At 38.2% G+C, this 15,595-nt stretch overlaps 1 protein-coding gene across 1 annotated transcript in view; it reads left to right on the forward strand.

Annotated features, from left to right (window-relative positions):
- Positions 1-15,595, forward strand: part of intu (inturned planar cell polarity protein) — a 36,936-nt gene that overhangs the window by 302 nt on the left and 21,039 nt on the right. The window contains exons 2-4 of the mRNA XM_007910682.2: positions 2,629-3,239; positions 5,370-5,455; positions 12,072-12,281. Of these exons, the coding sequence (XP_007908873.1) occupies positions 2,629-3,239; positions 5,370-5,455; positions 12,072-12,281 (907 nt within the window). The remainder of the gene's footprint in view (positions 1-2,628; positions 3,240-5,369; positions 5,456-12,071; positions 12,282-15,595) is intronic.

Raw genomic sequence — 15,595 nt, forward strand, 5'->3', positions numbered from 1 at the left:
AAGTAAGAAAGAGGAAAATGTAGTCTTGAGTAATGATAATAATAATAAATGCTGGTGATAAATAAGTAAGAGAGAGAGACAGTAGGGAGTTCGAGAGAGAGAAATGCGGAAAGGAATAATAATACATAATTAATAATAAATATACAGTAGCAATAATAAATAACTACAACAGAGAGACAGCGGGGATTTTTTTGGTCAGCCGGGTGTCTGACACATGCGGAAACCCATCACTGCGCTTAAGAGTATCCAAACCAACCTGAGATTTCCATGTGTCCCACCTACACATGGAAATCCCAGAGATAGGTTGTTGGAATGGAATTCTCTCTCTCCCTGGAGGGACCATCCTGTTTACCTAATTCTGGAGAGGATCAGATGCAGGTCGGCAAGAGCCAAGGCTTGGGGACCCCAGAGTGTGCGTTGGGGTAACTACTGGAGTCTAACCTGCTCAAACCACATACATATTGCTGTCGGGTAAGCTTTCCTGCTGCTTGTCCAGCTTGGACCACCATACCCGTAAAGAGAGAGACAGCAGGGAGTCTGAGTGAGAAAGCGTGTGTTTGGGGGAGAGTGTGTGGGAGTCGAAGAGACGGTTGCTGGGCGGGTGGAGGGTTGAGATGTCGATCTCAGACATCTGATGATCAGTGTATTTAGAATATGTAAATTTCTAAATCTATTGACCTAAGTAAAATTTCTCTAAACCGCAGCACCCTCATACCTTTCTGGGAGAGGGCGAGGAATGAGGAGGTGATGGTGGTGGTGAAGAAGAGAGAAGAAACCGTTCTGGCTCATTAATAATCAATAATAATAATAATAATAATCCTTGCATTTGATATAGCACCCTATTATCGTTGAGACGTCCCAAAGCACTTCACAGAATATATTGTAAAGTGGATTGATTGTATTTTGTGGGTGAATTGAGTGGAAAAAATACTGTATACTGTAGTACATTTTCAGGATTATATACTTTGTTCTGTATAAATTTATAGTAAGGAGCTAAATTGCAGATGTGCACAAAGTGTCAGGTTAGTTTTGTGCCAGTGCAAGCTGACATTTTGGGCCCAAATGTAGTGAGGTAACATTTGAGCAGTATACTTAATTCACTCCTGACCTTGTTATTTTTAAAAAGTGTGTGTGTATATTTTTAGTAATATCTAAAATTATTTTAATCCACTCATTCCTGTTTTTGGAAAATTGTTCAGTTGGTATGAGTCATCAGTCGCTGGGAAGTAAAGTGGATTGCAATGCAGGACTATGGCACAGGGAACCTTGGAAAAGCAAGTTTGCAGAAAAGTTTAGGAGCATGTGTAATTCAGAAGTGAGAAGGGGAATGGAGTCCCTTGTGCATATTGTCCAGGCAGCTGTCTTTTACTTCCATTGTATGTGTTTTTCATCATAAACCTTATCAAAATAATTTTTGTGAAAGTCAACAAGTTTCTGAAATTAGATGAAATCATCCTTTGTCTCCTCCAAACTCAATTTTCCTAATACCTACTCACCAGCCTCCCGGTTCCACTTCCTTCCCACCTCTCCCCCGCCCCCTACCCCCCATTCTCTCTCACACTAGGACCCATAAGCCCATCATCATCTGGCTCCCTATCTACCAACAGATCAATTTTTAAGATTCTCTTCCTTGTCTTCAAATGCCTCTATAGCCTTGCCCTAGCCTACTTCTGCAGTCTCCTGCATTCCTACTCCCCTAGCCTCTCCCTTTGCTTCACCAATTTTGCTTGTTTCATGCCTCCCTTGCTGTTCCGGCTTACCATAGGTGGGGAAGCTTTCAGCTACTTTGCACCCACCCTCTGGAACTCCCTTCTGAAATCCTTCCTCCATGCACCTTCCCACTCTGCTTTTAAAAACCTGTCTTTAAAAATCTTGGCTGTCTAAAAACCTTGACTATGCTTTCAGGTGCCTTCATCTGCTTCCCCCAGCTCCCTCCCCGCTCCCATTCCTTGTTTTATATAGTGCTTTCAGATGTTCAGTTGCAAATTATTGTTGTTAGAAAGCACCATGGTATTCACTAAAGCTCTGCGGGAAATACAGTAAACTTTATTTCAAAAATAATCTTTATTATCAAATCCACTGCTCTTTCATGTAACAGTTCATTTCTTTGAAAGTTGATAACCCTTTTCATACTTGAGATGGGAATGAGACAAAATATGAGCCTGTAATCTTATGCAGAGCATGCTTCAGATAATAAATGCTTATATCTCTTATCTCATCCATCAACAAGCTGTTCCCAACTGTTCACAGCGGCTGCTGGCAACAGTGGGAGTGAGCAACAGAGATGCATTCACACAGAACAAATTAAAGGATGGCAATTGTTGAACAATCCTTTTTTCTCATGATGGTGATCATGATGCTATGGTTTGACAAAATTAGCCTCTGTGAAGGATGGTGTTTGTTGACTATAGTGTTGCTAAGGGAAAGCTGACTGAAGCTCAGACAGACATTTATTTTTCTTTCTCTCCTGGCTACGGACAGCTCAGAGCATTATGCAGCTATTATGAGCCAGAACAGAAACACTGTACAACTCCATGAGGCTAGGTCTCAGCTACCCAGCAGGAGGGCTTTGGTGTCCTCCTCATCTTCCTCTTCATTCACCTCTGTGGCCTTTTTGCTTTTTTCCAGCGAGCTTGAACCTGAATGGCTGGATGACGTGCAGAACAATGGTGAGCTGTTCTACCTAGAGCTCAGCGAAGGCGAGGAGGATTCATTGATCCAGGCTATTTCAACTCCAGAGTCTCTGGCCAATCGTGTCCGATTCAGTGACAAGGTGGCAGAGATTATTGCTGATAAATCCAAGGAGGCTGGAAAACGGCAACACAGGCTTAAAAAACTGACAGATATTTTAAAAAAGAAAAAGCTGTTGTACACGCATTCTTGTAATAAAAGCATTGGCAGCAAAGCAAATGACGAGGGCAGCAGTCTGTCGCCAGGACCTCCATCAATATTAAAACACCAAACGAACTCCAGAACTGGTGTCTCAGTTCAGATATCGTATAAGGATGTATTTGTTTACATCAATCCAAATAAACAACGCGAGAGTTCACAGGATCAAGGGAGAAAGTTGTTAGAAGCATTGGTGGGCATTATTCATCAACCTTCAAGGAGAAATGTCACTGCAACAGGAAGGCAATCAGACAAGCCAATAACCACCAAAGTGACCAGTGAGGAAAGGCTTGTGGTACATGGTCTGCTTCATAGAAGTATTGCAATAAGGTGTGGTCAGATATTGATAGGTAAGTGAAAGCATTTGGGATGCATCTTTGTTGTATTATTATAATATTGTTCAGTTAATAATCACAGTAGTTCTGTGTTGATGATGATGATAATCCTTATATTCAAGATAGCGCCTTTCACATTAGGAGAACATCTCAAAGCGCTTCACTGGAGACTGTAAAGTCGAGTGACTATTTTGTGGGCGGCACTTTTATGTAATAGCTTGTATCAATTGCTTGTGAATTCTTTTTGAGTTACAGCAATATGCTGTTGCTGGTATTTTATTAATTCCTAATGGGATTGCCTTACTGTATTCCAAGCTGAGCTTATCTGTTTTGCAGTGCGGTTCCATTATTTCAACATTGTTTTTTTCTAAGTGACAGCAGAAAATGTAACAAAGTATCAAAAATGAATTGATTCTATTATATGCTGTGTATGTTCATTAAGTTTGCTTTCTGCTCCCCTTTAAATGAATTTCTTGGAGTAGGATAGTTTGTAGTTGACAATTTTTCTAATCTTTCTCCTTGCCATGAAACAATGTGACAAACAGCCCTGCCAAGATGAGAAACTTCTCTATAAATACAAGTACAGTAATTTAAAACTTAAGGCACTATATCAAATGCCAGCATTATGGTTAGGTGAATTGAGTACCGTGCCAAATAGGATTGTATGAATGTTCAAGACGAACCCATGAACTGAACTATTGTAAAAACAGTTTAGAATCAGGAGTCACATAGCTTAGTGGTTAAAGCACTTGCCTCGCAAGCGAGAGGACCTGGATTCAATTCCCAGGCAGGGCGAAGCATTGGGCATGTTTCTTTACTGTTTACCTAGCAGTACGTAGGAATCTGGCTGTTAATCAATTGGCAGATCACTTCCCCGGGCGGTAATAATCCCTTCAAAAAAAATAATAATAGTTTGGTCACTCAATCCACAACTGTTTGTGGGATTCTGCTGTCTGCGTTTCGCCCACAAAACATAGTCAATTCACTTTACAGTATATCCTGTGAAGCGCTTTGAGACTTCCAGAAGACATGGTAAGGTGCTAAATGAAATGCAATGATTATTATTATTATATAATGTTACTTTGTCCTTTCCAGCATTCCTTTTTACTTGTATATAATAATAATAATAATCCTTGCATTTCTATAGCGCTTTTCAAGTCTTCTAGATGTCTCAAAGCGCTTCACAGAATAGATTGTAAAGTGAATTGACTATATATTTGTGGGCGAAATGCAGCAGCCAATTGCGCACAGCAGTGTCCCACAAACAGTCATGGATTGAAATGACCAATTTATTATTGTTTCTTTTTGAGGAATTATTATTAGGCGTGTGGAGTAAGGAAACTTGCCCAAGGTTTCGCCCTGCCTGGAATCGAACCCAGGGCTCTCGCTTGCAAAGCGAGTGTTCTAACCACTGAGCTACAGGACGAGTGTCTTATGGTGTATTATTGTATACAGAATTTATTTGAAGTACCTTAAATAAGTTTTTTTTAAATAAAGATGAGTAAGTGGGACACTCAGCTGTTTTTGTAATGTACTGGGATTGAATGTCCTGTTCAGTGTATTAAGAAGAATGTCTCAGATATGATTCACAAGTACTGCGTATGGTCTCTGTCTGGGTTACCATCTTACTATTTATTGAGGTGCCCTCAACTCCTTCATGGTCAATTATGGTGCTAAGTAGTAAGAAGCAAAGGCAGCAGTTGTTCAAACAACATTGTCTTTATTGACTTCAAATTGTCATTTTAAATACCTTAGTTTTAATGTAAAATCTGTTACTTTCCTTTTTTAAAAAATATTATTCAGTAGCCTTTGTATGAATAGTATCAATATTTTGTGGTAATTTGTGGTTTTTATTTTGTGTTCTTTAAAAGGAATATATTTTTAACCCAAATACTGTTGACTGGCAAGAGCTTAAGCACACAACCTATCTCTGCCAATTGATTTAGTAGCTTGGAGGCACTGGAGAGTGGTTTCTGTAGATTCTCCATATTCAATCGCATGTGCTACACATCCTCTATGAGGCCTGAAGTTTATGTTTTACAGTTGCTCTTGTTTGGGAAAATAATTAAGGAATATAACTTATATTTCACAATTTGAACTTTTCTAATTACTATAAATACTAACATTTTGATTTCTGTCCATCAGGTGATGTTCTTCTTGCTGTAAATGATGTGGAAGTAACCACTGAGAACATTGAGCAAGTCTTGTCCTGTATACCAGGTCCAATGCAGGTACTGTATGTTTAAAAATTTCTTTGGACATTATTATTCTAATAATAATAATCCTTACATTTGGTAAAGTGCCTTGCACATTTGGGAGGATGTAGCAAAGCGCTTCACAGGATTTACTGTAAATTCTAGTGACTATTTGTAAGAACACGGCAGACAATTTGTGCACAGCAGTGTCCCATAAACAACCATGAAGTGAATAACTATTTTTATCTGGGGATTGTTGGCTAAAGCACCAGGAGAAATTCCCTTCCCATTTTGAATAGTGCCTCGGGATATTTACCATCTACCTGAACAGGCTGCCAAGACCTTGGTTTAAGGATGGCACCTCTAACAATGCAGCCATCCCCCAGCATTGCATTGAAGTGTTACCTGTGACTTCAAAGTCTCAACATGGGCCTTGAACCAAGAAAATTCTTACTCAGAAGCGAGATTACTACCAATTGAGTAAGGCTGACAGTATTGTATTTTTTGGTCAATGATACTCTGTCCCAATATATTTGGAGAATGCCAGTTTGTTTCTGCATATAAATATTTTCTGATCTGTTTATTCCCTTTTTATGAAATTGTTATATACTTTGACAAACAATTATTTTATTGTTTTATTTAATGGGGTCCTGACTGTTTAGTTTTAGTGTAATCTATAAAATGCTTCTTTTCCTAAAAATGAAATTATCCAAACGAAATAGAATAAAATAAAAATCTGAGGGAAATAACATTTTGCAATTAACGCATGCTGTGTTATGATGCACTTGATCCCATTTAGAATGGACACCACTGAATGATTGCCAAAACCCCATAAAGTTTGAACAATTTTCTATTCTTTTCCTAAAGATAACATTTTAAAATTGTTAAGGATGCAAGACAATATTCAGATTGATATCCTTTGAATTTCTTCATACGTTTCCACAAGGCCTTCAATCTCCTTCAGCCTGTATTGGTTGTAGACCTCTCTCTATCTGCCTTATTACATAGAATTACATAGAATATACAGCGCAGTAACAGGCCAGTTGGCCCAACTGGTCTAAGCTGGCATTTATGCTCCAACGTGAGCCTCCTCCCTCCCTCAACTCAGCCTATCAGCATAACCTATTTATTTCTCCCTCATGTACCTATCTAGCTTCCCCTTAAATACATCTATGCTATTCGCCTCAACTATTCCTTGTGGCAGCAAGTTCCACATTCCCACCACTCTCTGGGTAAAGAAGTTTCTTCTGATTTCCCTATTTGATTTATTGGTGACTATTTTATATTTATGGCCCCTAGTTTTGGTCTTCCCGACAAGTGGAAACCTCTCGGCTGGACTACTCTAACAAACTCCCCTCCTCCACTATTCACAGAATTCGGCTCATTCAAAACTCCGCCGTATGCATTCTCACCCGCACCAAATTTCGTACCCCGATTACTCCAGTCCTTGCCAAACTCCACTGGCTCCCTATCACAGAATGGATCGACTTCAAGTTTCTCACTCTAGTGTTTAAATCCCTCCATTCTTTGGCACCCCCTTATCTCTCTAACCTCCTCTCTCCCCACAGCAATATCCGCTGCCTCCTCTCCACTGGGTCCGGCCTCCTCCATGTCCCCCGAACCCTCTGCTCCACCATTAGCAGCCGTGCCTTCAGCCACTACGCTCCGAAACTTTGGAACTCCCTCCCTCAACCCCTTCACCTCCCCCTCCTTTCCCATCTTCAGGTCGCGCCTGAAGACCTTCCTCTTTGACCGCGCCTACAGTCACCTTCCCCCTCCCTCTGGCTCAGCCTCAGGCTCCGCCATTGTTAAGCGCTCTGACTTTGAGACAAGAGTGCTACCAACTGAGCCAGGCTGACATAAATCACTTCCTCTCTCAACACTCACCACGTATTGTTTCCCCACAAATACTGCTGTCCCCCATTTTATTTTTGGTCAAACAATTCAGCACTAAATCAAACATTGCCTATGATTCCCAACATCTGTGAATCTTAACCACAACTTTCCAAAGTATTTTACTAAAACTTGTCCACGTTGCAAATGGGAATAAATGCAAGTTGTTGTTCTTGTAGACTAAGAATTATTGCACATATGACCACACAATAGATTTCCTTCTACATTACAATTCTTGAAAATTTACCAAGCTGTCAGTTTCATTCCTGGATATATTCTTTGAGGTGCTTTGAGTCGTCTCTACGACGTGATAAGGTGCTATATCAAATGCAAGGGTTATTATTATTATTATATTTATGTAGCACTGAATGCTTTTTTAAAATATTATTATTATTATATTTTTTCATAACAACAATTTGCCGCGTTCACCCACAAATATACAGTCAATTCACTTTGCAGTATATTCTGTGAAGTGCTTTGGGACGTCTAGAAGACGTGAAAAGCACTATATCAAACGCAAGGATTATTATTATTAAGTTGATTTGAACTCATATGGTCCAAGTTGACACTCACTCCAATGCAGTGCTGTGGTGGAATGAAACATTAAACTGAGGTCCTGACTGCTTGTTCAGGTGGATGTTGTACATCCCAGGGTACTATTCGAAAAGACAAGGGAGTTTCTCCTGAAGTCCTGGCCAATAATCCCCCAAATAAAAGTGATGAAGTCAATGCTGTTTATGGGACATTGCTGTGTGCAAATTAGCTGTTTAGTTCACCCACAAGCTGCACAGTCCCTTAATTTTACAATATATCGTGTAAAGCACACAATCTGAAAGGCAATATACCAAATGTAAGAATTATTTATTATTAATGTATTTTGATGTATTTATTGGAGAATTCCTTAAAATAAACCATTTTCATTTCTTTGTTGATTGTAAGAAAATGCTAGAGATAAGAGTAATCTTTGTTCTCCTTTACAAAATATTTTGATATTAACATCCCTTCTTGGTGAATCTTTTTATGAATTGCACACTCAACTGTGACATTAATTGTTCGTTTGAACCTTTTAAAGTCATTAATTATTGTGATAGATATTGACTTTTATTTCCCTCTTGCACTCTACTGCATTATCAGAAAGTGTTGTTTCAAATATCTTTCCAAGGCACTTGTACCAGCAAACAAAATAGTTTACCAGTGCCATCTACAATCTTCAATGAAAGCTGAATGACTAGTTATTAGGTGAGTGTGAGCACTCTGTTTGGCTGGTGGATATTTTCTTTCTCACATCTAATCAGCATTCTGTGGTAAAAGGAAATATTTTGTTTTCATCTTGGGGAATTGTTTTAATAGTAAAACTTTCCCTTCCACAATCATTATTGCCGATGCTTGGATGTATTAAATTATCACATTTGGGGGATTAGATGATTGAATTTATGATTATTAATCCAGTGCCATAAGTAAAAATGTTCAGCAGTTGAATCTCCCGTTTTGTTTTTAATCCCACTTACTGTTATTCTGCAATATGTGCATTTTTACAATTATGATAAGAGGTATAATCCAGCCAAAATGGTGCAGTGCTTCAGAGAAATAGATGCCCAATAATAATAATCCTTGCATTTGGCATGGAGTTTTTCACGTCAGGAGGATGTCACAAGAGTGCAGTAACTGCATGTGTTTTGTGGACAAATTTAAGATTCAAGCTTGATTTTCTTTTACTCTGTTCCCCCCGATCCCAATAGAGTAAAAGAATATCAAGCTTGAATCCTAAATTTGAAGCACTAAAACTAAAACAACACTTTCTGACACTACAGTCGAGTGCAAGAGGGAAACGAAAGTCAATATCTCCCACAATAATTAATGCTCAGTGTTCGGTTACCTATGTTACGCAGTGAAGTTTTAGAGGAGGACATATGTTCATATGGAGAGGGAAAATTGAGGAACTTGTAAGTAAGCACATAAAGACCAGGAAGCAGGTCTCCCATGTGACTGCCTTGTTCACCACAGTTGGTGAGTTACTCAGCTAGAATTGTGTGTATGCAGGACCCTGGATTCATAAATCATACAGTACAGAAGGAGGCCAATTGGCCCATCGTGCCTGTGCTGGCTCTTTGGAAGAGCTACCCAATCAGTCCCACTCCCCCTCTCTTTCCCCATACAATGACATTTTTGTCCTTTTCAAGTTTATCTAATTTCCTTTTGAAAGTTGGATTCTCTTAGTTTTAGAGTGCAGAGAAGTTTTGCTTTGATTTGGGGTTGGAGGGATCAGAATTGTTTGTCAGAATTGACCAATCTACCAATTGATGGATAAAATTAAGGCCGATTGATTGACTGAGGGATGATAAGCTTTTGATAGTATTAAATGTGATAACGTAAACTGCTTTTTGAATATTCAATAACTGTTTTAAATCATTTCAAAACTGGCTTGGGTGAAAGGGAGAAGAATTTTATTTCATAAAAGTAAATGTGATCACAGACTGACTTCAGATCATATTTACATTGTACTCTTGGTTTATTCATTAGTAGTTAATTGAGTATTTAAAATTCAGTGTCTGACAGAGTAGCTGGTTTTAGTGCTTTAGCCGAGATGCTCGCTTTGTTTTTCTGTCATGGAGATTGAATACTCTAATGACTAGAGGGTTGGAATTACTGCAGCTTTAATGTGCCATTTCGGGTGTGTATTGTCTATTGATGGCTCAGGAGAAGCTCCTGCATCGGTCTTAATTAAATGTTAGTCTATCGCTCATTAACTATCAGATTGTGAAATTTAAGACCGATTGTGTCTCAACAAATATTGTATTCCAAAGGTCTATTAATTTTTATGAAACCATGACTCATGTCTTGGTTTGGCTGATTTGTGCAATATCATGTGTTGTTTCTAACATAAGTGAAATGAATTGTAACTCATGCCATTTTATTTATCTGAATATGTATATTTTATGAGCAGAATAATTAACCTTGCTATTAATATCAACTATGGTCAATATACAGTAGTTTGTAACTTATTTTTATTTAAAGAATTTTAATCATTTAAATCAACCTATCTTTCAATCCAAGGCAGGAACATTAATATGAATGTTCAATGAATTCTGTCTTTCTCCGCAAATGCCCATCCCTTTCTAACCAACTGTGGTATCTTCGTATCAACAAATGTTGCTTTAACATTGCAACTCAAAAATGCAGTAATAAATTGTCACTGGATGCATTTACATTGCCTTCTTACTTCAGAAGGCTGCGTATAGCAAATGTTTCACATTTGGGCATGTTCACTGTTTCACATTTGCAGATATCTGATTTTAACAAATACTTTTTAAACACATTTTGACTAAATATTCACAGATAGCAAATGCACACTGAAAATTACCTTTGTTATTTTGCATCTAAAGAACATGTTCTATGGAGTTAAGTGAGAGGAAAAGTTGCTTATTTTAATTAAATACATGAATTAGAGGGAAATTGCACATAGTGTATATACTACTGTAGTTTGAGTTTTGGGGGGAATATTAGTAAATAAGGATCCATAAGAAGATTTGTCATTCTGTAATATAGTATAATGCATTTTAGTAGAATCTGCCAGAAAAATATTTGGGCATGTTCAATGAGTACAGTGTTTGCTTTGTGTGTTGTGAATTTGATACTGAAAGGGGTATTATTAAATCTAAACTGACTCACAGCATCTAAGCTTTCTGGTGAAATTGACAATTGCTCAGTAGAACAAAAGCATATCACTTATCAAATTCTATAGCTCTGAAGCTATGAAAAGGTTTTGCTTTTTTTTATTTCTTTTAGGTTTTCATAAAATGTTATAACCATGGCAACACCAAGCAATGGAGTGGTTTTATCACTTGATTTAGAGACCAAACCAAATGTATCTGAATGCTTATATAAAATATGTTGGTAAATGTGATAATAGTTCAGAGAATTACCATATATGTAAATATATTCCCGTGTTAAACTTTTGCGGAATGTCAGATCTTTAATCTTTTCGTGTGGACAAATTTTTGCAAATGACCCACATTGAAAGAAATGAAAATAAGGTTTATACGATCTGAAGAGAAACCAGAGCATACTGTGGAGTCCTGTAGCTCAGTGGTTAGAGCACTCGCTTTGCAAGCGAGAGACCTGAGTTCAATTCCAGGCAGAGGGCGAAACCTTGGGCAAGTTTCCTTACTCCACACAGAGCCTAATAATAATCCCTCCAAAACCAAAAACAATAATAAATTGGTCATTTTCAATCTACGGCTGTTTGTGGGACATTGCTGTGCGCAATTGGCTGCCGCGTTCGCCCACAAATATACAGTCAATTCACTTTACAGTGTGCTCTGTGAAGCGCTTTGGGACGTCCTCCCGACGTGAAAAGCGCTATATCAAATGCAAGGATTATTATAAACTGGGTCGCAGTTTTAAAAAAAGCTTACCAGTGAGAGCGGAAAGTAGCTGGGCTGTGGTGGGCATGTGGCAATCTCACGATAACAATTCAAACCATTCTCGCGAGTCTGGCAAGGTAAGGTTTTCTCACCGATAAGGTTTTTTGCTTTGTAAATTATTATGCGATGATTTATTTTTGCATATATTGTAGCGGTTTTGCAATTTCTGCAGCAATAATTACACATGAAAATATATGGTATATTTTCCACTGCAAATGCAGTGAACAGCTTTTATTGAGGGCATGATTAAATTTGATGGAAGAATCAAATTTGGGAATGCATCAATTTTTTTTTCCTTTTTGATTTCAATTTTCTTTTTAACTGATTTGTAACAGGTAAAACTCACCATTGAAACCTCGAGCACTGAACGATCAGGAGCCAACCTGTCTTTTGAGCACAACACAAAACAAACTACTGTTGTTAATAATCTGATGAAGCTCTTGTGGGGTGAAGATGCCCCCGATTTCCAAATGGGAATTGGCAACATTTCTCACATTATTATGTACTTGAGTTTGAAGATGGACTCTGAAAACTTAAAAGAAGAGGTATGTGCACACATTGTTCTAATATTGAGTTTTGAAAAAGCTCTGAAGACCACTTTATATGCATTAATTGCACAATACACTCTTGCTATTAAAACCACCATTAATTAACTAATATAATAAAATTAATTAGAGTGCACTTGCTGGTGCTTTACTTCCAGGATTTGAGCTGTAAAGTTGGTGGAACCACAGCTAATTTGCTCACTTAGGAATAGAAGAGTTCTAAGCGTTTATGAGCATGTAAAACATGATAATGTTAAAATTTTAATAGTTTCCACCAGCTAGTGTGATTTCTACCAGTTGAAACAAGCCAACCAGTCCAGCAGTACAGGAGACTGTTGAGTTTTTATTTAGAAGGTAACAAGGATGTGTGGTAAGAGTATGTGTTATTCCAAATGGGCAGAAAAACAAACCACTTCGAACAGAGAGCAACTTAGTTTTGCTCTAATTTTGATGTTCTTTTCAATTCGATGAACACACATCTCTGAATTGTTTTCTTAGCCGTAGCATTGTAATCATCTTGGTTGCTGATTTTATGCTTTTGAACTGAAAATGATAGTCTATTATTTGAAATAAACAGTGTTGTGAGAAAGCTGCAAAGTTATGCTGACATTTATAAAAGTGGACAAGAAATGTTCTTATGGTTCCTGAAAATTTGAACAGGAAATCATTGTACAATATCACAGGGACTTGTGTTAATTGCTTTTCCATAGACTAATAATAAATGGAAACGTGAGCACCTAATGTCAAATAATTATGCTTAATTCAATATACAGACTCTTTAAAAAAAACTTCATTAATGCAAAAATGCTTTTACTAATGCACATTAGTTTTTTCGCATCTTAACGGTTTTATCTATAACATTCCCTAACTACTTTGATGCTTACTTAATTGATTTGTTCTTGACTGCTGTAATGCGACATACGTTTTGATGTTCTATAGTTTGTGCTTGGGTTGTGGCCATTCACTGCTAATACATAGAATAATCAAGTGATTGCAAGATGGTAATCTAATTGCAGATTTAGATGACATGAACTGAGAAAATGAAGCACAAGGACTTCATGTATACCATCCGATCTGAGGTTGCACTAGTGCATTGAAATTCTTCCTAGATAGTTCCTAGCACATAGTTTTAAATGTATCATGTATATTTTATTTGTGTCAGTAATTCTGCTTACTCCGCAACCCTTCACCCGCTGCCTCCGTTCGACTGGCTCTGGCCTCCTGCTTGTCCCTCGTGCTCTGCAGTCCACCATTGGCGGCCGCACTTCCAGCCACTATGCCCCGCAACCCTGGAACACTCTTCGTCTATCCCTCTGCCTTGTCATGCCTGAAGACCTTCCTCTTCGACCGTGCCTACAGTCACCTCCCCCTCCCTCCGGCTCGGCGTCGTGCTCCGCCATTGTCAAGCTCTCTGGGATGCTACCCTGCATGAGGGGCACTACATGTATCCAAGTTGTTGTCGTCGTTCTTAAACATAGCTTTGTAAATAGAATGTAGTACTGTAATTCTTATGTGTGAATGTTCCATTCCCCAAGCCTTATTTATGTAGCTAAATGATTTTTTTGCAAAAATATGATCATTGTTGACCTGTGAATTTATAACTGTTAATTCATTACGCTAATTTTACTTTGTTCAATTTCAGGAAACTTGGTTTTATTTGAGCTTATTTGTCCTTTATTGTATGAATGCTAATTGAGAGTTAATTTACAACAACAACTTGTACTTACATTGCGCACTCCACGCAGGGTAGTGTCTCAGAGTGCTTAACAGTGGTGGAGCCTGACTCTGAGCGGGGAAGGTGACCATAACCACAGTCGAAAAGGAAGGTTTTTCAGGCGGGGCTTGAAAAAGGGGAGAGAGGGGGAAAGGCGGAGGGATTGAGGGAGTATTCCAGAGTTTTGGGGGGGTCGTGGCTGAAAGCACAACCTTTACTTGCTTTTAGACAAATATTGTGTCAGCCTTGCAACAGAGCCACTACTTGAAAACATTGATAGATTTTGTGAAGCTTACACTTTCACTGATATTATCCTCAGTGTATCCCAAGCTAAAAGGACCATTGTGCTTTTTTAGTATCATGTTACCAGAAGTCTAAAATGCATCTTTGTGCTTAACAGCATTTAGCTCTGCTTTTGCCAGAGGATTCCATAGTATCTTGCCATAATCCTGCCACAGTTAATGCTAAAGACTTTATCAGATGCATTATTTGTTTTTATTCTAAAATGGGTTTGGGAGAGAAAGTAAAAAGGGAAGATGAACTGTGCAAATATAAAGATAAGTTGCAGGATTTGCCTGTGGTGCTTTCTTTTGGCTTCTTGAAATAAAACTGAATGTTTTATGCTTAAAGAGTGCTTTTGCTGTTGCACTTCCACACTTTATATACAGAACCCACTTGTTTCTTCAGAGCAAGATGACAAAGAAAAGCTTGAACTGAATCACTGCTATCCTGCAGGCTCCCTTGTATTTCCCTTGCTGCCAGGCATTGAGAGTAGAAATACAAGGGAGCCTGCAGGAACTTTGACAAGTTTTGTCTCCAATTCCTCTGGGAAAGTGTAGCTACTCCTCTGAAGTACCTTATTTCTGTAACTGCAGATATAACTGGCTTTTTATACATAATGTTTTTTAATCAAGAAGCTGATCAAAAATGAGGTAGGATATAGGAAGCTCCATGAGATAATCTGTGTGTATTATTAGTGTCCCCTTTTCAAATAACCTAGCACCCTGATTTGATTTCCAAGCAGGGCAAAACCTGAGGCAAGTTTCCTTACTCCACACGTCTCTGTTAACCTAGCAGTAAGTAGGCATCTGGTTGTCAGTGGTCTTTCAAAACTACTGCTTACAATATGTCGATAGAATGCAAATATTTAGAATGTAAATATAATGCAAAATAGTTGCCAAGAAATGGGTAAAGAAGCCCAATGAGGGGACTGAATACTTTCTTTAAAGTTGCTAATAATTTCATCAATTAATATTATCAATTACCAAAATAACCAAGCGAACGCAGATTTAAAACTGTTTGGATTATAGAATTTTACTTGAATGTATTCAGTCCTTAAAAAGAACCCTGATTAGTAAGCATTGCATGTTTTAAAAAAAAATTTAATGTCTGACCTGTGCGGAAAACCCATCACCATGCTTAAGAATATCCAAGTCAGACTGAAAGTTCCATGTATCCCACCTACACATGGAAATTCCAATGTATTGGTGTGGAATCCATGCTCTTTCCCTGGATGAGTGCATCCTGCTAACCTAAATCTAGAGATTATTGGGCATATGCTGGTAAGGTTTGGGGACCCCATTGTGTGCATTGGACTACT

This window comes from Callorhinchus milii, unplaced genomic scaffold (genome assembly GCF_018977255.1).
Source record: "Callorhinchus milii isolate IMCB2004 unplaced genomic scaffold, IMCB_Cmil_1.0 Scaffold1, whole genome shotgun sequence".
In the NCBI taxonomy this organism is placed as follows: Eukaryota; Metazoa; Chordata; class Chondrichthyes; order Chimaeriformes; family Callorhinchidae; genus Callorhinchus; species Callorhinchus milii.